We start from the raw sequence: 25,709 nt of genomic DNA on the forward strand, positions 1-25,709 counted from the left end.
AACACGTCGAATTTATAATTGGCACATTGATTTTCACGATGATAGGTATAAAGATGTAAAAGAAAGAAAGCCAAAGCTACTTAAAAACTTTTGTTTTCTAAAGAACTATATAATTATTAAGCAGATTGATTCGTTACCTGAGGTGCAAATTTAATAATATTCGGTAACAGATCTGATAACATAATAGCATTAGATTTTAAAACTTCGTTTGATTCGGGATTGGATATTCTATCGGTCACGATCATTACTATCTTCGCTCCTTGAAGCGTTTCCTCGAGACATTTTTCAGGATGATTACACGTACTAACCTTACATCTCGTATCGATATAATTTAAATCCAACGCAAGACCGTAAGTAGATGAATTATTATCAAAAATTGCCAATTCATCGATCAAAGGTGATTGTTTTAAAAATAATGAAAGACAATTTCCTATATATGATGGTGTGCGATCAATATATAAAAATATAAAAAAATTATGCGAATATTTATAACCTAAATAAATTACCTGTCTTGCTACGAGCACCCAAAATAGCTACTTTCATAGATTTTGAAGAGAAATCGTTAATTTGTGTATTATTAATTGATAAAATATTTTTTTTAATTAAAAGAAAACGAGATTTATCGTAAAATATACGTGAAATTAAATTTTGTGTACGAATTATTATAGACGAAAACATTGTCGCAAAATTTTATAAAAACTTCCTAAAAGTTTTTTTTCGTTTAAATAAAAGGTTAACTCATATCGAATAAAGTGGTCGTGGTGCCATCTTTTGTATTGCTTTTAAGTCTTACGTGATGATATCGTAGGAAACTTTTCTTAAAATAACAATTTACGTATATTTTACTTTCATAATTTTCTTGTGAAATTTTTGTTATCCTTTTTTTACTTAACTTTAATATTATCAGATAGAAAATTATTTATCATTGAAATAACACATAAGACATGGGACATAATAATCATCGGGAAGGCCGCAAGCGGCAAAACGATCTTGTTCATCTGGAATACCATTTTCTGTTAAAGTTAAATCGAGATTTAAATCCTTTCCTTCGAATTTCCACGTATAAGACATGCTATTTGAGTTATAAATAAGAGCACGTTCTTGAATACGTCTAATAGAATCTTCTTCACAGACCTTTATAAAATTTGTTCATTAACATGTCGATCATAGATTATTTTCATTTTTAATAATGTTTAGATTCTACCATTATAACAACTTGTATTCCGATTAGAACATTTAAAATCCTACATGGACGTGCTTTTTTAGTTAATTTTCCTATTTTATATTTTTCATCTAACCACCAAGGACATTTGTCTAATGCTCGCCAATCATTAGCAGGTACCACAGAAGGTATTACATCCGGAATCGGACCATGAGGACAATATGGTACCAATACTCCAGTTATAGGATGCACATAATGTTTAATATCATTCTTTTCATGATCAAACCAATGACTTATATCCTTACCAGCATAAGCTAGTATTGGTTTAATCTCTCTTTTGTTAGCCCAAATTTTACAAAGATCACTTAGATCATATACTTCACCATGATATGAGACCCAACAATCAATCTCTGTATTATGTACTGCAACTTCTGTAGGTAGAAAATACTTGACAAATAAAATATCTTTATTAATTTTAGAAATATATTTTTTCTTAGCCGAAATTTGACTTACAGTTGACATTTTATAAAATTCGATATATTTGTTTTCTTTTGCTAGAATTATCGTCGACGATTTTCATTTGAATATACTGTATGATACCTTAAAATGATTCAAAACATTTTTTAACACAAAAAAAATCATCCGTATTAATAAATAATTTTTTTATTTTAATCTTTTTTTAATATAATTTTTATAATTGCATAATAATTAAAAATATTTGATTAATATATATATTTAAATAACATATGTATAACAGTTGTTAACCTGTTATATTTTATATATATATTCGTTATATAAATATATATAAGAAACAATAAACATAATCCTCAAATATGTCCAAAAAATGCTGCTCAATAAATGCCAGATTTTGCTATCTTCATGTTATTCCGTATTTCGTAAAAAAACCTAAACTAATTATTGGTCAAATTGATAATTAAAGAAACAGTCGTTAAAGAAAGAATTTTAAATTATAAAATATAAAAAATTACATATAACAATAATGTCAATTCGACAGATGAGATAATAATTTTGTAAAAATTAATCAGTTAATGTAACAAGTATTGAATTTTGCTAGGAACTTTCATTTTATATTGTTGGTTTTCTATGTTACTTTCAAGCTGAAGGCAGTCACTGCATTGTGGCTATTGCAGGCGATTGAATGGCTGCCTCGTCTAGAGAGTGCACATTCTGTTTTGCTGTAATTAATTTTACGTTAGTTGGTGATTTACGCGTGAAATATTCTCTGCCTCGTATAATTTGGTGAGTCTTTGAATAGATTTTATTAACGTTTAAAAAGATGATTCATGTAGTAGGTGTGCTATTATAGTACTTTCGTTTCTAAGAAACGTGCTCTTAAAATTTACGGCCGGTTATTTATTTTTTGCTAAACATCATATTTAGTGGATTTTTCCTAAACATTATATAAATTGTTCATTAAATGATATGAAATATTTACATATATATTTTTAATAAATTTTTCATATAAATTAAATATCTATAGTATACAGTAGTTGTCAGAACTTATACTGGGTTGTGACTTTGTGACATACTATAATAGCATCTTATATTTACACGTAGTAATATCATTAGACATTATTCGAAATAACTATATTTTGTAACTCTATTATTTGATAAAAGAAAATATCAAAAGCTTTATTTAGTATTAAACTTTATATTTATTAATGCAATGATTTTTTTTTATTTTCATCTGCTATTAATAAAATAATGCAATAATTAATAAATAATAAAATTGAAATAGTATATATGATTTATAATCATTTTCATAAGTTCATGACCTGAATGATAACATGAAAAATATTTTTTCTGTTTAGTTATTTCTTTTTATTATTTCATACAATTTTTATATTTTAATGTTTTTTTTTAATTTTAATAAACAAAATAATTTTTAAAATTTTTTATTTACCAAATTATATAAATTAGAGTAATATCTAAAGTATAAAATCTAGGAACTAAAAGAATATAAGAATAAGTTTATATTATTTTGTCATTTGTTTATATATCTTTCATTTTTCATCAAATTTATTAAATCCTTGTAGGATTATTGAAATCACCACAATACTAATAGCAATACAAGAAATTTTGAGATGGAAAAAAGCGCGGACGGATTATTGTTTCGCGCAGAGAGAAATAATGGGGCTAATGAAGGAACATTGGGCATACCATGTGTTAATGAAAAAGTGGCTATTTTGGATGCAGGGGCACAATATGGTAAAGTGATAGATCGTAAAATCCGTGAATTAAATGTGCATAGTGAAATTCTGCCTTTGGACACATCTGCATTTACCCTTCAAGAAAAGGGTTATAAGTAAGATCATATAAATTATTTTTATTAAATACAGAATATTTGTAAATTATTACTTGGTAATTATTACTTTAAATTTAAATTTTTAGAGCTATTATAATTTCTGGAGGGCCAAGTTCAGTTTATGCAGAAGATGCACCTAAATATGATGCAGACATCTTCAGAATAGGAATTCCAGTACTAGGTATTTGTTATGGAATGCAAATGATGAATAAAGAATTTGGAGGTACAGTGATAAGTAAAGAGGGTAGAGAAGATGGTCAGTTCCCAATTGAAATAGATTCCAAGTGCTTATTATTTAAGTAAGTGAGTCTAGAAATAGTAATATATTTAATATCTCATTAAATATAAAGTATTCAGAAAATAAATCATTTGTTAGGGGCTTGGAAAAAGAACAAATGGTACTGTTAACACATGGAGACAGTATAGATAGGGTAGCTGATAATTTTCATATTACTGCCAGATCATCAAACTTTATAGCAGGAATAGCAAGTGATAAAATGAATTTGTATGGAGTACAATTTCATCCAGAAGTAGATCTTACACCTAATGGAAAAACAATGTTACACAATTTTTTGTTTGGCATTGCTGGTCTTACCGGTAATTATACTCTTCGTGGCCGGGAAGCTCAGTGTATTCAATTCATCAGAGATACAGTTGGCAACAAAAAAGTTTTGGTAAGAAAAAGATTTACAATTAATATTTAGGTAATTATTGAAATCCGTACCGTTTAAAAAATTTCGTAAAATTTTTGAAACTTATAATAATTATATAAAATATAATGACTTATTTTGGTTAAAATATTTAAAAAATATAGTATAAGATATGACAACATGTGATTGTCAATTAAAATAGAAAAAAACAATCACAGTTATTAGTGAGCGGAGGTGTGGATTCTACGGTATGTGCAGCACTATTACATAAAGCTTTAAATAAGGAACAAGTCATAGCTCTCCATATCAATAATGGCTTTATGCGAAAAGGAGAAACGCAATTTGTGGAACAAAGCTTGGCGCAATTAGGAATTCGATTAAGAGTCGTTAATGCCGGACGCTGTTTTATGCAAGGAACTACATCTGTTCCCTTGGATAATGTCACACCAGTAGCCAATGCAAATACTATAAATAATAAAGGAATATATGGAACAGCAACTAGCCCAAGAACTAGATTAACTAAAATGTTGTGTGCAACAACTAATCCAGAAGAAAAACGAAAAATCATAGGAGATGTTTTTGTGAGAGTAGCTAATGAAGCAATGGCAGAGATGGGTTTGAAACCAGAAGAAGTGTTTCTTGGACAAGGCACTCTCAGGCCTGATCTTATAGAAAGTGCGAGTGCATTAGCTAGTGGTAAATTTATAGTTGTAAATGCATATATGTTTTTTCATATCTGTTAGAAATAATAAATTATATTTACATATAATATAAATATTTTTATCAGGTAAAGCGGATGCGATAAAAACGCATCACAATGATAGTGAACTTGTTAGAGCATTAAGAGCACAAGGTCATGTAGTAGAACCTTTAAAAGATTTCCATAAAGATGAAGTACGACAATTAGGATGTGATCTTGGATTACCAGCATCGTTAGTAGCTCGTCATCCATTTCCTGGTCCTGGACTTGCTGTACGCATTTTATGTGCAGATGAACCTTATATGGATAAAGATTTTTCAGAAACCCAGGTATTTTTGTTTATAATATCGATAAAAAGAAAATCTCTTCCGAAATAACAAATTTGTATTCAATTTAAGGTGATAGTTAAAATAATGGCTGAATATGAACAAATGCTTCAAAAGAAACACGGATTGTTAAATCGTGTAGAAGGTGCAACTAGTGAATCTGAACGCCAGTATTTGCGACAGCTTTCCAGTTACCGACATATTTCGGCAACACTTTTGCCTATACGCAGTGTAGGAGTGCAGGTATTTATGCAGAATATTTATTAATTACGAATAATCTTATAATTTAATAAAACTATATTGATATATCGATTAAAATATTTTCTGAATGATATAGGGAGATCGAAGAAGTTATAGTTATGTAGTAGGATTATCTAGCGAAGAAAATTTATCCGAGGGAATAGAATGGAAGGATCTCTTGTTCCTCGCAAAATTAATTCCACGAGTGTGTCACAATGTAAATCGTGTGTGCTTCATTTTTGGACCTCAATTACATCATCCTGTAACGGATATCACACCGACTCATCTTACATCGAATGTGATAGCTACGCTTCGACAGGCAGATCATGTAGCAAATCTAGTATTAGCTACTAGTGGCTGTATGGGAGCGATCAGTCAAATGCCAGTAGTTTTAATTCCCATACATTTCGATCGTGATGCTGCTTCTCGAATACCCTCATGTCAACGTTCAGTTGTTCTTAGGCCATTCGTTACTAATGATTTTATGACTGGTACTCCAGCTATTCCTGGAAAGGAGTTACCACTCCACGTAAGTTTAAAATAATATAAAAAATTGATATAATTAATATTTAATTATTATAAAAAATTTATACTTTTTTATTTATAGGTGGTGAAGAAATTGGTAACCGAAATATCTTCAATACCCGGTATCTCGCGTGTTTTATACGACTTAACATCTAAACCGCCAGGAACTACCGAATGGGAGTAGTAAACGCTCATCTCTGACTCACCCCTTTCTATTTTTTCACCTTCCCAGCGCGTAAACAACAAAGTAAAAAAATATATTTAAAAAAAAATATATATATATATACATACATATATATATATCATAAAAATACGTACGAATTCGAGGTTTATGACTTCTTACCGATTTATATGAAACCTTTGAGCATAGTTCTTTCAGAAAAAAAAGTATGTTCTCCATTGTAAATTAATATGTTACCTAAAGAATACTGATACTGTTTTCAATGAAATTGAAGGTAAGTATCATGTTTGCTTGTAAATAGGTTTCTTATTAACCTCATTGTAAAAATATTAATTTATTAAATTCCGAAAAATTACATTACATCACTGTTACACTGCAAAAGGTTGCATTTGATTGGTGGTACCATGAGGTTGCTGTTATATTCAATTTGCATATAATGTTGAACGTATTTTACTATTTTCCTATATGTCCCATGCCAAATGCAATTTCCAGTTTTTGTCATACATCTAAAGATACGAACATAAATAAGTTAATGTATTATCTTTAATATCATTTTTATTTATCAATCATAACTGAGTAAACTGATATCTATTCCCTAAATCCTCTGTGTTATATTACTCGCTATTCACCTTTTACAAGGGTGTATGTATGAATTTGGCATTATAGATTACCTATGCATGGTTTTTAATAATACATGTAAATCTTCGATTCGTTTCTTTTCCGGAAGCATGCTAAGAAATGTCGTAATTGACAAAAAATCAATTTCATTCACGATTTTAGAATTAGTGATCCACATTTGTATTTGTAATTTTACCTGCAATCATATATTTTATATATTTATTAGTTCCACAAAATTTATTTGTAAATGATAATATGACCCGAAAAATTATTCAGCATGCTATCTGAACTTTTCATAAAAACTAATTTAATTAAAATACTATATTAATTAAAATATATTATCACTCTAATATTTTCTAAGTTCTCGAACAAAATATATTGATAAAAAATAATGATTTATAAAGACAGTTAACAGTACTTAGAAATTAATGCTACCTGTTTCAGAGGTAAATTAAGTAAACGCTTTACAACTTCGATTAAAATGTTTTGATGTTGATTTGTATTATCGTTATCTTCTAAGATAGTACGATTATGAGAAAGAATAATCTCAGCTTCATCTGTAGTAATTTGATCATTAACAGATTCAGTTTTTTCTATACACGCTGTTGTAAATTTTGTAATACCAACATTAGTTTTATTATCTGATACATTTTTAAATTCATTTTTATTGTTTTTTATTGTTTTGAATGTTTGCACATTCTTCTTTTTATTTTTAGAAATTGTTTTGCCATTTTTACCACCATTTTTATTTTTCGAATTATTTTCTATTTTTTTATTATGTTTTATATTTTCATTTGTAAATCCATTAATATTTGTTTCATTTTTTTTCAGTTTCAAACACTTTTCTGCTTTTTTAGCAATGCAATATGATTGAACATCGCGCCTTAGATCTTCCGATAATGCTGCTAAAAACTCTGGATCTACTTGTGAATATGAAATATTTTGTTCATCATATTTAGTTTCTGAAGAAATTGGTTTACTACTCGATGAATTGTTATTTTTATTTATATTAATATCCATTTTACCTTCACTTTTTTTAGCATATTCATTAAGAATTTCATTTCGTATATCTTCAGGTAATTCTATTAGAACAGACATATCAATTTCTTGAATAGGTGGCATTTCTATCTTTGTTGGTCTTGAAATACCAGATTTTATTTGTTTAAAAAAATTTTCATGATGCGTTTGTACACTTTTTGATTCATTTTTATATGTAGTTTCTATATTAACAGTTTGATCTTTTTCATTTTCTGTTTGTTTCTTATTTTTGTCAATGTCTAAAATTTCATTTTGTATTTCCATCGGAATTGAATCACTCATATCAAATGGAATGCATAATTTGTCTCTGTTATTAGTAGTTCTAGAAACAGACGCAATAGTATTTGAATTTATTAAAGGCTGAATATTATTGCTTGTATTTGTTTCAATAGATCGATGAATTGTACTATTTTGTTTATTTTTAATGAAATTTGTTAAAGTTGTATTGCGAGATTTATTTTTTAATATTTCTAGTCTAGATATTTGTATGCCGATACCTCTTGCATCTTCTGGTATTTTTTGCATTTGATTCCAAAGTATAATAACTTCCCTGAAGTTATTATAAAAAGTTTATTAAAAAATGAACAATTTATTCTATTAATTCATTAAATCAAAATACATGCATGAGAGCAAATGAGAATATATTATGACATATACATTAATTACTATAATTTTTTAAATAATCTTCTTTAAACGAACCATTTTCATTACTTCTAATCGCTTTATAATCTAGAATAATCGTTTTATAATCTATATCGAGAAACAATTATTAATAAATCGCCAAAACAAGTTGAAAATAAAGTTTTTATATATTTTTTTTATTGTTATAAAATTATTTTATTTGAATTGTTAAAATCTTTATAAATTTTTTATTGATCTTTTAAGAAATTGATCTTTATAGATATATATATAAATAATATCAAATATGATTATATTTAAATTAATTTCTACTTTTAAAATTAAATATTATATTCATCTAAATATTAATTCTTATCGTATCGTAAAATGTCTTATCGTATCTCATTTGCTTTTTTTTTTGTTTCTCATTTCGATTTATTTATAACAGACCAATCTGAAGTCAGATAATAGTAATCAATTCGTCGTTAACAAGTTTTAAATTACAATTTAGAATATTTAATGTATTAAAAATAAAAAATATCGAACGAAATAGAAAATGTTATAATTATAAAAATGCGAATAATTATATTATAATTATATTTTAGGTACACAAGAGCGTTTGCTTGTATTGAAGTTTCATGAACAGGAAAAATAAAATCGATTTTTTATAAGCAGAAAGATAAAATCGACAGTAAAAATACAGCGATGCATCCTCATTTCTTTCTATTGTATAAAGAATGGCGATCATCTTTTTTTTGATTTATGACAAATTTAAACTTCTCCGGCCAACAACCCAAATCATTCTTGTACTTTTGCTTATCTTATAATTTTACAATTCCAGCAGTTGCTCATAGATGGCGGATGTATGACATGAATGATGGTATGTAGTGTACACGTACTGTTATTTCTATTTCTCGCTTGCTCTCGCGCGCGTTTCAATTTAAATGAATGACTTTGTACAATTATATATTACAATAATTCTGTAACTTACTTTGTTATAATATCAACATCATTAATTGGAGCGATAAAATTTTTTGATTTTGTTACATAATCACACAATCCGTGTCCCATAAATTTTTCAGTTTCTTTAGGTGCTTCTTTTGCTCTAATTAAAACTTTTAATGTAATGCATCTACCTTTTGCGTTAGCTTTTTTCAATCGATTATATACTTCATGTGATAATTTTTTTAAAAATTCTATCGCATCGTCGTTATTCTCGAATCTTATTCCATAATTTACTTCTGCAGAAACAGATTTTCTAATATGTTCTAAATTAAGTTTCGAATTATCTATACCACGACACATATTATATAAAATTTCACTCATTTTTTTGCCAAATTCCTTTTGTAGTGTTATCAAGGGAATTTTTTGTAATTCTGCACATGTTCGTATATTAATATTGTTTAATTTATGTGTTGTTGTCCATCCAACTCCTAGTTTAAATAATAATTATTATAAATAATTTTAAAATGAACTTAACATTATCATTAATCCAGCCTAAATACTCTACCTGGCAAGTCTTGTACATTAAAAGAGCTAATGCAATTATTAATGTGTTCTTGTTGTATATAAAATTGACCATTTGGCTTTGCTTTTCTTGTTGCTAATCTTGCTAATAATTTGTTTCTTCCAAATCCTGTTGAAACAGGACAACCAGTTTTTTCTTTTATTTCCTGTCTAATTATAGTTGCAAATTCCATTGGTGTTAAACCAGATTCTTCTAATATTTTTGTGCAATCTGCATACATTTCATCACAACTAACTGCTTCAATGTCTAATGTATATGATGCTACAGTATCATATAATATATAAGAAACTTTTGTATAGCCTTCAAAATTATATGGTATTGTTCTTAAATCAGGACAAATTTTTAATGCCTCTCCTAAAAACATGCCATTTTTTACACCAGCTTTTCTTGCTTCATAAGAACAAGATGCTATCTCTGATAATGAACACTGTTCTTCATCTCTATTTTTATTATCATCTAAAGTTTGTTTATTAATATTTACAGAATTTTTATTGCCTTTTGCATGAGTTACTGCAACAGGTAAGCCTTTTAATTCTGGTTTATCCCTAAGACCAACTGAAACAAAAAAGCAATCCATATCTATATGCATAATGATACAATCTTGATTAATTTCTATCTTATTTTCTTCTTGTAAATCAATTAATTCATTATTAATGCTTAATTGAGAATCAAATAGTAGTCTGTTTAATTTTTTATCTTTTAATTTTTTTAACTTTATAAATCCAGGAAATTCTCCATTATTTTTATCTCTTAATTCATTAACATATTCTTTGAATGTAGTTCCCATTGTTGAGATATGATGTAATCGTGAATGATTATAAAATTCCTTTATAAATTCTGGATTTTTTGTAGAATTAGCATCTTTTGAATTGATTGGTAATATTGAGATATTTTCTTTTATAGAAGTATGTTTAGTTGTTTCAATTATATTATCATTTTTCAGAGTACTTACTTCATTATTTTTTTGCATATCATTATGTGTTTCAAAAATAACATCAGTTTCATTTCTTTTATTTTGTATTATATATTTCAATTGAGGTTGTACATTTGTACAATGAGAATAAAGCAAATAATTTTGAAAATTAAGAATTCTACTAGCTTTTATACTATCTATAATCCATTCAGGTTTACATATAGGAATTGGATTTTGACTTTTTCTATATAATATTATTTTTGAGTATGGTAAATTAGATGCAATAATATGAGTTGTTGCTTTTGGCCTCATATAATGATGATATATACCCCCATGTACCATCATTAAATGACGAAGTTCATCTGCAGTTGGATTAGTATAACCATTTACAAAAATTGCAATTCCTTTAAATATATTAGATGTTTTAATTTCTTTGTCTGCTTCATTTTTAAATTGTTCTTCTAATTTTGCTTCTTTAGCAGCCATATAGCCACCCTAAAAATATTTTATTATACTAATATTTAACTTTTCTAATAAAATTTTGAATATATTTTTCACATACCCAATCTTCAAATCCATTTTCCCCACAAGTTTCACGTTTTTTTTTTCTTGACATTATAAAAAAAATTAAATTAAATAAAATAAATATAAAAACTTCCCTAATATGCTAACTTTCATATAATTATCATATTAGTTAACATATATTTATGTGCATACTTTTTTATATAATAAAAAGAATGCATTTTCATAAAATAACCTTGTTGAACATTTATAAAATATCTTGTTGAACATTTTGAATGTAATTTAATATGTAAATATGTATTGATATTCGATAAAGATTATTTATATTAATTTTTTTCCAATGATATACACTAATATGATAAATGTAACACGATAATACTTCACTTCATATTACAATTGAGTTTATTAATCGTTCATATTACATCCGATTCAAATGGCTCCTCTCGACTAAATTCTTCAATAATTTTTTCAACCAAAGAATAACATACACAAAATTTTTTCATTTATTCAACAATTATTTATACAATTCAAATAGTATATATTATATAAATATATATATACACATATATATGAAATTGATAGTAACTATATATATTTAGTTGTTACTAATTATTTATACATTTCAGTATTTCATTTAGATTTATAAATTTCATAAAATAATATTTATTGTAAATATTATTCATAATTTCGTAAACATAACAAATTTGTATATATATATATAAATATTATAAAGTAAATATATTTTTTATAATAATAATAAATATAAAATAAAAATCGTATCAAACGATTCTTTTTCTATGGAGAATGTTTGTAGAATGTAGTGTTTTTGTGTAGTAACAAAAAGCTTGCTCGATGTAAATTATATGTATGAGTTGTTACACACACAACATACATATATAGATATAACATATTACAATCAAAATTTTTAGTCATTTATTTCGAAGGTTACGTAACTTTCTGAATCATCCAATATTTAAGAAAAATTAAAAAAATATTGTGCGTTTATGTGTGAAATTTATAGTGTCCAACAAATATCAGTATATAGATAGAAATTATATTGAAAAGATGAATATTCTTTTATGAGCATATACTTTGAAAAGGTTAGATATGAAGCTAAATGTATATAAAATATAAAATAAGATATATAATTAATAAAATACAGCGAGGTCATAAATTATTGTATCAAAATCGATATCATTTTATCTTTCGAATTTATCTTTATCAAAAATTGTTGCTGTTTTATCGTTGAAATACTTGTATAAATAATATTTGCATAGTTTTCTTCTCAACTAATTTTACGATCTAGTTATATTATTATTTGATCAAATTGACTATATATATTTTGATATATTTTGAAAATATTCTTTCACTGCATATTGCATGTGTGTGTGTGTTAAATTAAATTGTTATACAGAATATGTTTTGTAAAAATTACGAATTTGTTCTAAGAAAATAAAAGTCAAAACAGTATGTGGACCTAAACGAGCATAATAAGGAAAAAAACCTTTCCACAATGAAAAAACTCCTTCATTTCGACATACTTGTATTATGACATCTATTGCACCCTTAAATTCTGGTTTACCATCCACAATTTTCATATTTTGAATCCTGCAAATTATTAATAATGCAAAGTGTGAAACCATTTCCATAATTGTTTCACTAATTTAATTTTTTTAAAATTTACCTTGTTTTAGCAATATCAACTGGCATAGAAGCAATAGTTGTAACTAAACCTGATATCATAGAACTTGTAAAATGTAATAGAATATTATCCTCAAAATATCCTAATCAAATAGATATAAAAAAAAAATATTATACTAATGTTATTCACTTGATCTTTACTTATTTATATCTTTACAAACCAGTATTAAGTAAAGTTTCTTTAGATTGAGAATATGATGCCAATTGAGCTGCATTTACAACCATAGCTCTTCCCATTGTTGGAACAGTACCTCTCCATAATGCTAAAAAGCCTTCTTCTTTGGCTATTCGAACTAATGCATTAAATGCATTTTTATAATTACGTCTTTCAGCTAGAAATAAATATTCCTCAGAATTTTAGAATCTTTATTGAATATTCAACTAACATTTGGCATACCAAGAGGTAATCTACCATCAGCAGTCATTCTAATTAAGGCAACTTCAGCGGGAGTACCAACAAATGCTCCTACACAACCAGCAGAACTACCTATTAGTAGTTTCATAAGAAAATTTGGTTGTCTGTCTTTTCTGAACAAGAGGAATACCAAATAATTCTATACATATACATGTTATTTTTTTTTAAATTGATATGAGTTTAACAGATATGTACTCACGATATTAATTCAGACAACCATTCAAATGTACCAAGTCTTGTAGTCGTATATGAAGCCTGACGTAATAAACCAGCAGATAAGCCTGAATAAAAAGCTAAAATACCCTCATTTTTTAAAATTGAGGATATTATATTTATTGTTGATATTTTAATTCCACTTAATTGCATTCGATTTTTTATTAAATCTAATGGTTGAACAACACATGTTGCAGCCATTCTAGAATAAAATAATCAATTCCTTGATAAACTTTCTAATCTAACTATAGAATTATGTTTATATTGAAAAATGCAAAAAACTAATTTTATATATATATTTTGTAAAATTTTAAATAAATTCCAATATCACAAAATATTATTTAATATAAATATTTTATAAAAATGCAATATTTGAATTCAAAAGTAAATATTTAATTCTTTTATTTATTTTTTAATATTTATATATTATTTTTTAAAATATTATTTGTAAAATGATAAAAATAACAAACCCTGCAGTTCCCCCAAAAAGGAAATTTATTGAAGTTGATACTGTTTTTTGGTTGCTCATTTTAATAATTTAGTATAACACTTATATTGATAATAGAATGATAATTTTTGAATTAGGAATGGTTTAAAGTGAATTGTGAGAAGAAATACGATAACGAGAGAAAATACTTGTAACGAGAAAAAATACTTGTAACGAGAAAAACACAGTATGTTTAAAATGAAAAAAACGAGCACCAACTCAATATAGATTAGATAGAACTCTAAAATAAGCTAAGTGGAAGATTATTAAAATTCTTGTGAAATTCCATCCTTCGTTTACCGATACTAAATTATAAAACTTTTGCATTTTAGCGACATCTTGTAGTATAAAACTACACTTAATAAAGAACAACGAATTCAACCATCACTATGTTAAAATACTAGTACAGATAATGATCGAATAATACTGTATAATACCGATAAGATAGAATCTTTTTACATGAAAATTAAAATTCAATTTTATTATTTTGAAATTTGAAATTTAATATTAAGAAAATCAAATCTTGAATATCGACTATCATTATCAACAGCAATAATGTATTAATATACATATCAAGGCAAGAAAAAGCAAAAATAAAAAAATAGAAATATATAATTAGAAAAATTTATATATATATAAGCAAAAGTTTAATAAAGATAGTTTAAAATATTTTGTTTTTTAAAAAATATATAATTATAAAAAAATATATAAAATAATAATTTTAAATTTGTTTAGGTTAAAATAATAATATTCGTTAAATAACTAAAAAAATTGTATAAAAAATTATGAAAATCAAATATTTCATTATATATAATGAACGCCTAGATTCAAATTTACTATTAAATGAATCGCACATAAAATTTTTTATATAAAAAAAGAATAAAAGAATAAAAATACAAAACTTACCATTCGTCGAATTTTTTATTGAAGATAGTGTCTATGAAAAATATGATGATTATAATTATTAATATTAATATTAATAATTGTTTAAATTTATGTTATGATTTCAAATATCTCATAAAAAATATTTCAATAAATTATTAATTTTATCTATGAGAATCTATTATTTAAAAAAAATTATAAATTATATTTAATAATAAAAAATAAAAAATTATATCAAATGAATTAAGAAATTAATCAAATATTCACGCTAAATTTTAATATATATACGTAATAATTAAAATAGAATAATATTCATTTAGTTTTTATTAATAATGTATTTAATAGTTTAAAAGACTTATCACATTAATTTTTTTATTTACGTTGTACACTTATTTCACATTTTAACACTACTTATCAACATTCTATTATATTCTAGATAAATTATTATAAATTCAAAGACGTAAGAAGCGCGAAGTATCCATGAACCGATAGAAACTGAAGACAGATTATATGAATACTACGTTCGACATTCGAAAAATCGAACAAAAATATATAAATATAATAAAGAAACTCGTAGAAAAACTTAAAAAAAAAAAAAATTTTTTTAGAAAAAAATAAAAAATATTTTTCATCATTTGAAAAATCTAAAATTTATTTTTTCCTTGTAACAATAACATACTAATAAATGAATATGAATTTTTTGAAATATATAAAAATAAAGTTTTTTAAAAAATGAGGTATAAAAAATTAAATTAAAAATATTATATATTTTTAAAATCATATTTACATTTATTAAATTTTTTATAACTTTTATAAAATAATTTATGAATTTGATTAACTAAGTTAATAGCCCGCTCTAAATTAACGTATTCTTTCGTTTCTTACCAACACAGATTCTGATGTACGATTTGTGTGTGTGTGACTGGAAAGAACGAACGATGAGCTGCTGCAATAGAATTAACAAAAATTTATGGGAAAAAGTTTCTTTTCGTAAACAAGTAAGTTAATATAATTATATAATATTCATATATATGTTTGCAAAATAGTCGAAAGAAAAAAAATATTGATATTTTAATCAAAAAATAGAATATGTCACGATCTTTGTTGCGCATGCGAAGTCGTTTGATTGTTACATTACTTTTTTAACGGTTTTTATGTTTAAACAACAATTTATTTGACGTACTTCTATAAAATATATATATAATGTTAGTTTACTTTTTTAAAATAATAACATAATATTATATATAATAACATATATTATATATAATAACATAATATTAAAATTGAAAATTCGGAAAATTGTACGTAAAATTGAAAATTCGGAAGATAGTACAAATATTATGAATAATGCGTATATATGATTTACGATCGAAATCTTTACTAATATAGCTAATTTTTCTTTTAAGTATAATTTTTCGATATATTATTTATTTCTTTAATATTTGAAAATAACTTTGTATTAAAATATACTGTAGAAGAAAATAAATGAATTCATTTAATTATTCGTTCGTAAGTGACATGATTACATTCGTTTTCATAGAAAAAATGGAATTTATTATTAAAAATATTTTATAATATATCCACACATATAGAATTGTTTTTAGAAAAATAAAATTTTAAAATATTTTAAAATAATATATAAGAAATATAATAATGTTAATAAATTTTTATTTCTAATATATAATTATATATAATGAAAGAAGATTAAATCAAGCATTTCTGTAAGTATTTTTATTTCTTTTCGTTTATAATGAGACGAATGAACAAAGGATACCAATTGTACGATGCACAGTACAGTAAGCAGATAACAATATTTACAAACACCTGAAAGATTTCAATAGGTTGATTCTTTTTGCTATTCGTTTTTCTATATATTAAAAAGAATAATATGCACATTAAAATAATAGTTTTTTCGGTAGATAATTAATAAAAAGTTTTTATATACGGTAGGCGCATTTTAATTTTTTTTTTTTGATAGAGACATTTTTTTAAACTATTTGCTAACATTGGTATTTCAAAATTTCATTAACTGAGAATAATATAATTTTAAACATAACCTGTTACTTTTAGAATTCTATCTTTTTTCGTATTGTGTTTGTATAATATTTCTATTTGCAAGTAATGTAACATAATTCGATATTTAATATCGTTAAGAAAATCTATTTAGATGTAAAAATGTTGTAAAATATTTTGTTCGATCGATATATATTTACTCGATTGAATCGGAATGCGATTTTAAGGTGTTTTGTAATTTGATATCTAGTTCGTAAGTATAGGCATTAATTACGTAAAAATCGGATCTCTAGATTGTTATCCTCCTCCTATGCAAGAAATAGTGAGAAAAATAAATTTTTATTTTAAGGCCGTTGATTTAAAGTTTTCTAAGTACTAGTTTGGTTAAAAATTTACGATAAAAAATTTAATTAGGTTTAGCTAAGTTTTCGATAATATTTTTTATATGATATTTTTTTGTATTTTGGCATTAACTTATTTAGTCAAGTTTATACCAAGATAAAGGTAGGTACATGCATACGTCTATACTTGTACGCATACATGTATGCACATATACATAACTTTATATTGTATCATATCTAATTTTACAAACAATGATTTTGTTTTTCTTTTTCATTTTGAATCTAATAGTCAAATTATATGATATCGAATTGTAATCACACACAATTTTGAACATTTTTTTCTTCGTGTTCTTCAATCTCACGTAACTCTCTTAAAATTACGCATATATTAGAAATAATTATATTTTGTGCTTACTGACATTTTTGTTTGTTAAAATGACAAATGTTTCTCGTAGTTTTTTGAAGTGTAAAAAGTAGTAGAATACGTGAAATAGATTAGATAATATTACAATATGTTTAGCTTGAATTATAAAGTGAGGAGCATAGAAACAGTATAACAAAATATATGAAATATTTATAAAACAGCTGTTTTCATTGACATTTGTGAAATTGTGATATCATAATAAATACAAATATTCTTTTTACAAATATGAAAAATAAATCCGAATGATTATTTAAAAAAAATATTAATATTGTGTGTTGAAGAAATGAAAATGTAATTCAAACGATTAATCATATTGAATTGCTCATTTGAAATAAAATTTTATATATCGAATCATAAATATTTAACGTCACAGATATATAAATAACTTTTTTTTATCATTTCACAAATGGCAACAAAAGATGAACGAATACAATTGTCGTGCATGGCCAAAGCCGTGCCTTATCACATACGTATTCATAATAGTGATACACTATTTACATTGAATTTGTTCAAGAAATACTTACAATTGGATATATCCCGCGCGTAGTCTCATATAATACATTAATTTTAAATTAATTAATTAATACCATTCATTTAATGTATCATATCTTGAAATATGTGTCTCGAAATAACCATTGTTTCTCAATGTGATAGATGCTCGAGTTATAGCTACGTACTTTACAATAACTATCGTCTAATTTGGACGTTGGCGGATACATTAAAATTTGTTGTGCACATTATTGCTACGCTAAAGTTTAAAACTTTTTTTTCACCGATAATTTTAAAGTCTTTCGATTTGAAAACAAGACTTCGCAATAATTCCCTTAAAGGTTGAATTTATTGTTTTTTATATTTGAAAATAGTACGAATGCTCCTAAATAATATATTTTGCCGATTTATTTTTCAGCAAAATTACCGCAAGAATACATTTTTAAATAAACGATGTAGTTTCGCTAACTAGATTTAATCAATCACAGCAACACGTATGCGTATGGAATGACATAAGCAAAAAGTTTTCCGAGGAAGAGATAGATATATTCGATACAAATTGCATCGTTATCCGGATTTTAAACATTCACGATATAAGAGGCGAGTAAAAAATATCTTTCAGATAAAGTATCTTCGATTTCGATTATATTATAATTATTTTCGATTTCGAAAATAAATTACATTTATGAAAAATCTATGAACAATTCACTTCGCATACGATTTACTTTTTTAGATTAAAATTTATGATTGTACACGTGTTCCATTCTAAGAAATTCGGATCAGACGAGGTGTCGAATCTCTAAACAAATATTAATATTTAAAATGAGCAAGGATATAGTTTATATCATATTTTCGTTTGTTTTTTTTTTCTTTTTCTTTTTGGACATGTTTCGCGTTTCGTAAAAAATGTTTATATCGATAGAATTTCATTCGACAATACGTAGAAATACGTTTCAATGCAATGAAGAGAATTTCGACCGATTTGTTCCTAACTAATCGATTGAATTCAAAAATCTCGTGTCTGTAAAAAGTGAAATATACATTTTGTAGAAAGATTTTATATAGAATTGAAGTACAAGTGATAAAACATGAATGTATCTTGAACACTTAAAAAACGAGTGGTTTTGGTTCCTCGTTGCCCTATCTTATGCTTTTTTTTTTTTTTTTGTCTTTTGCTTCTGTTTCTACAAGTATTTCTCGATAGTATTTTATCTTTCGGTTTGCGTTCTTCTAAGGCTTGTAACCCTGATATGTTTCTGGAAACGTTCAGCTATCAAACGGATCGAATTTTAGCGATCGTGATTCAGGAAGTCGGCGCAAATTGCTAAATGCCTGATATAGAGATGCATTGTCAGCATCACCGGCGCTAAATCTGTGCAATAATTTATTCTCGGGATCCCACGTAGAGTTTGTCGGTTTATACGAGCGAGGAATGTGTTGTTGTTGTTGTTGTTCCCCCCGATTATTGCCAAAAACGAACGTTTCGTTTCCTGAAAACACATTTTCACATTTTATCGAAGATTCGAAATATCGATTTGTATCCAATTGTATTAATCGCTCGTTCTGTTACCTTGGGCAGGGGACAGCGATCGTGGCGGTGTTCCAACAACAGGTGACAAGGGCTCGTACGGCGGTGGTGGGGGAGAAGATGGCGACGGTGTCGGGGAGTGTGGTTGCCTCAAAAGAAGATCCGGATCGAGTTCGAGGATTCTTAGAACTGTTTGAGAATTCGCTCGAACCCAGGATTCGAACAAGTCTACGGGCCAGTCGGTTTGCGTGGATGCGTCTAACATTCTCCTTGGTGGATCCCAGCATATAGCATCCGGCGGATGGGACGAGCTTCTCGCCAAAACTCCACTCCCACGACTCGCGGGGGTTGGTAAATTCGGATTACTTTGAGGCGAACACGCTAATATTTGTAGAGCTTGTATGGCATTTCTCACCTATTTTTATTTATTTATTTTTTTGTGAAATACCAAGTGTCAATAATTTTTTTTCTGATTTTCACCAGAGATGAAATAATCTCTTTTTACCTCGCAACTCAACGTGGCTACGTCCTGATGCAACGTGGAAAATTGGGTGTCCAGTCGTTCCACGGATCCTCGAATGTGTTCTTCCATCGATTCTTGAGCGATTACTTGAGCCGTCCTCCCTCTCACTAAAACTCCCCTTGCCGGCCTTCTTGCCTCTCGATACTCGTCCCTGCGTCGGATATTTGAGGATTTTTTTCAAGATTGGGGGACAGACGACAAGGGATATAGATAAATTTACCTGAATTTGGCGTGTCTCGGGCTCGAAGACGTGTGCAAAGGTGATTTGTTCGGCGGTGACAGGGGCGACGTCTCCCCTTCGTCAGGCACGTTTTCATCGTCTTCGCTAATGGAGGGTAACGTTAACGACGGCCCATTCATATCCGATTCTTGCTAAAATTAAAACAATTTTGGAAATTTTGCGCGTGAATCGAGACCGTCTTCCACCTCTCTCCTCCTCTATCCCCTCCGATATCGAAGGAATATACTGAAGATTATTGTACCTCGGCTTCGTATCCCTCCCGCAAATTGTAAGTGAGATCGTGTTGTATATCATTTGCAAACTGATGTTGATACTCGGGATACAAACGAAGCACCTCGACTAATCCATGCATATTTATGCATTTTAAATCGCAGTAGGTTAACGCTTTAACGTCGCAACTCGATTTGACTACGACATCCGCGGCACCTCCTCCACCTGCCCCACCACCGTTACTCGTGTGCTGCAGGTGGACGTTTATGTCACAGCCTACCAGATCACCTTTACCTTCAAACCAAATTCAAATTTGCGATTCCATTTTTCGAGCATCGAAAATAAGGAACGTATATATATATATAAAATAAACCCTTACCTAAGATCGCAACGACCATGTTATTTTGCACAACCTCCATGGAACCGTTGCACAAGTAATATATGTAAGAGAGTGCATCCCCTTTGTGAACTAAAAACTCGCCGGGGGCGCAAAAATTATTTTTAATTCGGAGAGATAGTAATTTGAGACAGCCCTGGGAAGCGGGCTCGAATATCGGTAAATTTAATATCTCGCGATGTAAGTGCATCGAAACATCTCCTCGCAGCTCCTCTGGAAATTGTTTCAGGGTCTGAAAACGTGGACTGGCGTCAATCACGGAATGATAAACGGATGATTAAATTATACGGATAAGAAGAAGAGCAACAATCTTGATGGACAATCTCGGTGATTAAGTAAGTGTAATTATGATTAATCGGGATTATTATATAATTTATATTCACCTCGTGTATATCGATACCATGATTCAAGGACCACATAGTTTGGAAATAGTCTTGCATACGTTGTTTCAGTTCTTCGGGGATCTGATGCAATACGAAAAAATCCTTGAGATCCCGCAATTTTGTTTGGTATAGAGATCTTCTAGAGTAAATTCTTTGAATAATTGCAGTCACGTTACCAAAGACCACGGCATGCATCAGAGCTGTAGCATACACGATATGTACAATGTGGAAATAATTCCAATATTTGTGTAAATTTCCATTCAAATTTATTCCGTATTAATTAACATCAATTCGCCCCTTCAATTCACGTGTATGCAAATTTTTTCCTTTTTTTTTTTTTTTTAGTGATCGAAAGAAAAAAAAAAAGACAAGCGTGCGGCAATCGATTTTAATTAAATCGATAATCCTTACTACGGAATAACGGTATAGACACATTATTGATCGATGATTATTTACTGACCGCCAATGAGCATCGTGCAAATTGAGAAGAACTTCTCGGAGAATGTATTGGCCGAAGCATTTCCAAATCCTACCGGTGTCAGGCTACTGCACGTGAAATACAACGCGGTGATGTAACTTTCCGCGTGGGTTACGTGCTCCACCGAAATCTTCAAGTTTTCCGCCAACGTGTGAATCCAACCGGGAAAAGGGTGCTCGTGTCAAATCGCGACGGTCGCATGCCCACTACCACGACCCCCATCCCCGCGTACACCACGTACGATCGAAAGGAAGATTTTTATCGCGAGTATATCGCGATAAGTGTGGCAAAATCGAAAAAATTCTTAATTTACCCGAGTCTCGTCAATTATGTCGACCGTCGCTAGATCGCGCCCCCTTAAATCTGTGGATAACAGATCGAAGCTCTATAGAGAGATAGGGAAGTATTAAGAGGTCATCTGCGAGGCAGCTGATTTAATCGGGGGTGGTTAGGTGTGATCCGCGTTGTATCTCCGGTTTTTAAATCGGTTGATTCGTTCATTCACGCGAAACGAAAAGATTAAACAGATTAAACCGCGATTAAATGGACGCGAGTTGTGTTTTCTCCGATTGGAAGAGAAATGTTGGCACATGAATATATAACGCTTAATTAATACGGAGCCGCTTCTCAAAAAAAAACAAGTCTCTCTGTGAAACGAGGGATACGTATATTTAAACGTTATAGAGGTACGAAATAGGTTACCAGGCGTTTCTTTAGAGGCTCTATTTAGAGCCGTATAACTTCGTATAAGGTATGCTATACGAAGTTATGACGCAATGTGCGACGATTTAGAGGTTAGGCACAATATGTAAATAACTTGGATAAAAAGTAACCGCCTTCTTTTAATCTCTCTTTCATATCTCGTTTTCATTACCTTTCTCGTTGGCGCATCGACGTTTCATTGGCTTTGAAAGCTGGATTGGTGAAATAGTTTCGAACGAGCAGCACCAGATTCTGCGTATATATCGTCTACAAAAGTGCGACGGTTTGGAGGTTAGAAACAATATGTAAATAACTTGGATAAAAAGTAACCGCCTTCTTTTAATCTCTCTTTCATATCTCGTTTTCATTACCTTTCTCGTTGGCGCATCGACGTTTCATTGGCTTTGAAAGCTGGATTGGTGAAATAGTTTCGAACGAGCAGCACCAGATTCTGCGTATATATCGTCTACAAAAGTGCGACGGTTTGGAGGTTAGAAACAATATGTAAATAACTTGGATAAAAAGTAACCGCCTTCTTTTAATCTCTCTTTCATATCTCGTTTTCATTACCTTTCTCGTTGGCGCATCGACGTTTCATTGGCTTTGAAAGCTGGATTGGTGAAATAGTTTCGAACGAGCAGCACCAGATTCTGCGTATATATCGTCTACAAAAGTGCGACGGTTTGGAGGTTAGAAACAATATGTAAATAACTTGGATAAAAAGTAACCGCCTTCTTTTAATCTCTCTTTCATATCTCGTTTTCATTACCTTTCTCGTTGGCGCATCGACGTTTCATTGGCTTTGAAAGCTGGATTGGTGAAATAGTTTCGAACGAGCAGCACCAGATTCTGCGTATATATCGTCTACAAAAGTGCGACGGTTTGGAGGTTAGAAACAATATGTAAATAACTTGGATAAAAAGTAACCGCCTTCTTTTAATCTCTCTTTCATATCTCGTTTTCATTACCTTTCTCGTTGGCGCATCGACGTTTCATTGGCTTTGAAAGCTGGATTGGTGAAATAGTTTCGAACGAGCAGCACCAGATTCTGCGTATATATCGTCTACAAAAGTGCGACGGTTTGGAGGTTAGAAACAATATGTAAATAACTTGGATAAAAAGTAACCGCCTTCTTTTAATCTCTCTTTCATATCTCGTTTTCATTACCTTTCTCGTTGGCGCATCGACGTTTCATTGGCTTTGAAAGCTGGATTGGTGAAATAGTTTCGAACGAGCAGCACCAGATTCTGCGTATATATCGTCTACAAAAGTGCGACGGTTTGGAGGTTAGAAACAATATGTAAATAACTTGGATAAAAAGTAACCGCCTTCTTTTAATCTCTCTTTCATATCTCGTTTTCATTACCTTTCTCGTTGGCGCATCGACGTTTCATTGGCTTTGAAAGCTGGATTGGTGAAATAGTTTCGAACGAGCAGCACCAGATTCTGCGTATATATCGTCTACAAAAGTGCGACGGTTTGGAGGTTAGAAACAATATGTAAATAACTTGGATAAAAAGTAACCGCCTTCTTTTAATCTCTCTTTCATATCTCGTTTTCATTACCTTTCTCGTTGGCGCATCGACGTTTCATTGGATTTGAAAGCTGGATTGGTGAAATTGTTTCGAACGAGTAGCAAGATTCTGCGTATATATCGTATAACAATGTGCGACGGTTTGGAGGTTAGAAACAATATGTAAATAACTTGGATGAAAAAAGTAATCGACTTCTTCTAATCTCTTGTTGTCAAAATCAGTGAACAGTGTTTTGAATAGCGTCTTGCTTCGTCTTTGTTAGATAAAAACAATTTTCGTTAAACCAATACATAAACTATATGATTTGAAATTGGATAAATTTTTGTTCGGCGTCAGTCTAAATTTAATTTTATTTCGAATCATTATCGAAGGTTTTGTTTTTGTTAATAACGAAGAAAGATCGTCGAGTAAATTGTTCTCAAGAATATGAGGATCTTGAAAAAGTTGAAAAAAAAAGACTCGTGAAGATCAAAGAATCGTGCCTTTTCGCGAATAATTAAGCGTGTTAAGTGGTGTTATGCGATAATTAAATTACTCACCTCGCCGCTGTAAACGTCGGACGCGTAGAGAAAATCAAAGGGCAAGGCGGCGACAAGATCGACAAAAAACCATCCCTTTAGATAGTTGACAGCGATGCTTTTGCTGTTGCTGACCACTTCACCCTTTCTGCTCACATAGGTCGTCCTAAAGTTCAGAACGATATCTGGGGGAAAGATGATTCGATCGTTTTCTTCCGATATTTCGTAATCGATACACGCGTGCTTTTCAAATTATTAAATTAATGCCCCACGCGAGTTGAAAATCAAGTTGAAAACTTTTGTATTTTCGTCGAAAGAGACGAAGTAATATACACTTTCTTCGATTTCTTCCTTTCTTTCTCCTTCCTCGTCATGGAAATGCAACGCGTTAAAAAGTTTATAGCGATGAACTGGTTTTTAATCTCGTTAACAAACCATCTCAAAATTCGCACAGCATCGTTTACAGCATTTTTACGACGAGCAGAATAGTTTCAATATAAAATTTTTCTGAAGGGAGAAATAAATTTAAAAAAAGGCGAAATAAAAAAAAAAAGGTGTGAAGACACTTTTGATACGGTAAACGAAATTACAATTTTCTGTTCTCGAAGAGAGAAAGAGAGAGAGATAGGATCTCGTTGAACACCCATGAAGAGCCCTTCGAACATCTTGTTACTCGATATTCAATTCAGGTATTGAATCAATTCAGTGTGTTTGTAGAGCGATTGTCACGTTACTTAAAGAACACTAAGACTTTATTCCAGATATGCACGGCTATATAATGTTTATATTTAAATTAAATTAAATTAAATTATTCTTATCGATTCTTTTTTTTTTTTTTTTTTTTTTTAGAACGAATAAACCGAGGATAAAGAAAATTTTTTA

At 28.8% G+C, this 25,709-nt stretch overlaps 6 protein-coding genes across 8 annotated transcripts in view; 1 reads left to right on the forward strand and 5 right to left on the reverse strand.

The window, feature by feature from the left end:
- The window catches only part of LOC102674966 (probable malate dehydrogenase, mitochondrial), a 2,222-nt gene extending 1,495 nt beyond the window's left edge, over positions 1 to 727 (reverse strand). Inside the window, exons 1-2 of the mRNA XM_006616412.2 lie at positions 507 to 727; positions 138 to 430 (exon numbers count right to left, since the gene is read on the reverse strand). Coding sequence (XP_006616475.1) covers positions 138 to 430; positions 507 to 678 — 465 coding nt within the window. The 5' untranslated portion in view covers positions 679 to 727. The remainder of the gene's footprint in view (positions 1 to 137; positions 431 to 506) is intronic.
- A 188-nt stretch (positions 728 to 915) lies between these two features.
- LOC102677254 (cytochrome b5 domain-containing protein 1) lies at positions 916 to 1,691 on the reverse strand. The gene is made up of 2 exons (XM_031510798.1): positions 1,205 to 1,691; positions 916 to 1,134 (listed from the first exon to the last, which is right to left on the reverse strand). The coding sequence occupies exons 1-2, from the start codon at positions 1,682 to 1,684 to the stop codon at positions 916 to 918; spliced, it is 699 nt and encodes a 232-aa protein (XP_031366658.1). The 5' UTR covers positions 1,685 to 1,691.
- Positions 1,692 to 2,209: 518 nt separating this feature from the next.
- LOC102675554 (GMP synthase [glutamine-hydrolyzing]) lies at positions 2,210 to 6,682 on the forward strand. Its single transcript, XM_006616417.2, has 9 exons — positions 2,210 to 2,422; positions 3,220 to 3,488; positions 3,575 to 3,787; positions 3,865 to 4,162; positions 4,357 to 4,834; positions 4,926 to 5,167; positions 5,237 to 5,407; positions 5,502 to 5,933; positions 6,012 to 6,682. The coding sequence occupies exons 2-9, from the start codon at positions 3,268 to 3,270 to the stop codon at positions 6,111 to 6,113; spliced, it is 2,157 nt and encodes a 718-aa protein (XP_006616480.1). The 5' UTR covers positions 2,210 to 2,422; positions 3,220 to 3,267; the 3' UTR covers positions 6,114 to 6,682.
- Positions 6,413 to 11,692, reverse strand: LOC102675320 (DNA repair protein REV1). 3 transcript variants are annotated; one of them, XM_006616415.2, is made up of 7 exons: positions 11,543 to 11,583; positions 11,388 to 11,433; positions 9,895 to 11,320; positions 9,376 to 9,817; positions 7,164 to 8,316; positions 6,782 to 6,924; positions 6,413 to 6,616 (listed from the first exon to the last, which is right to left on the reverse strand). In XM_006616415.2, the coding sequence occupies exons 1-7, from the start codon at positions 11,572 to 11,574 to the stop codon at positions 6,463 to 6,465; spliced, it is 3,396 nt and encodes a 1,131-aa protein (XP_006616478.2). In that variant the 5' UTR covers positions 11,575 to 11,583; the 3' UTR covers positions 6,413 to 6,462. The 3 variants fall into 3 exon arrangements, with proteins under 3 accessions (XP_006616478.2, XP_031366663.1, XP_006616479.2); XM_006616416.2 differs by having other exon boundaries at positions 6,476 to 6,616; positions 6,740 to 6,924; XM_031510803.1 differs by having other exon boundaries at positions 6,420 to 6,616; positions 11,388 to 11,692.
- Positions 11,686 to 14,489, reverse strand: LOC102675101 (mitochondrial 2-oxoglutarate/malate carrier protein). Its single transcript, XM_006616413.2, has 6 exons — positions 14,147 to 14,489; positions 13,663 to 13,878; positions 13,446 to 13,576; positions 13,210 to 13,380; positions 13,032 to 13,131; positions 11,686 to 12,955 (listed from the first exon to the last, which is right to left on the reverse strand). The coding sequence occupies exons 1-6, from the start codon at positions 14,203 to 14,205 to the stop codon at positions 12,754 to 12,756; spliced, it is 879 nt and encodes a 292-aa protein (XP_006616476.1). The 5' UTR covers positions 14,206 to 14,489; the 3' UTR covers positions 11,686 to 12,753.
- A 4,095-nt stretch (positions 14,490 to 18,584) lies between these two features.
- The window catches only part of LOC102677387 (potassium voltage-gated channel subfamily H member 8), a 10,480-nt gene continuing 3,355 nt past the window's right edge, over positions 18,585 to 25,709 (reverse strand). Inside the window, exons 6-15 of the mRNA XM_031510799.1 lie at positions 24,828 to 25,012; positions 22,386 to 22,457; positions 22,055 to 22,247; positions 21,595 to 21,794; positions 21,194 to 21,443; positions 20,846 to 21,108; positions 20,584 to 20,735; positions 20,346 to 20,514; positions 19,883 to 20,255; positions 18,585 to 19,802 (exon numbers count right to left, since the gene is read on the reverse strand). Of these exons, the coding sequence (XP_031366659.1) occupies positions 19,579 to 19,802; positions 19,883 to 20,255; positions 20,346 to 20,514; positions 20,584 to 20,735; positions 20,846 to 21,108; positions 21,194 to 21,443; positions 21,595 to 21,794; positions 22,055 to 22,247; positions 22,386 to 22,457; positions 24,828 to 25,012 (2,081 nt within the window). The 3' untranslated portion in view covers positions 18,585 to 19,578. The remainder of the gene's footprint in view (positions 19,803 to 19,882; positions 20,256 to 20,345; positions 20,515 to 20,583; positions 20,736 to 20,845; positions 21,109 to 21,193; positions 21,444 to 21,594; positions 21,795 to 22,054; positions 22,248 to 22,385; positions 22,458 to 24,827; positions 25,013 to 25,709) is intronic.

Source organism: Apis dorsata, unplaced genomic scaffold (assembly GCF_000469605.1).
Source record: "Apis dorsata unplaced genomic scaffold, Apis dorsata 1.3 scaffold_263, whole genome shotgun sequence".
Lineage (NCBI taxonomy): Eukaryota > Metazoa > Arthropoda > Insecta > Hymenoptera > Apidae > Apis > Apis dorsata.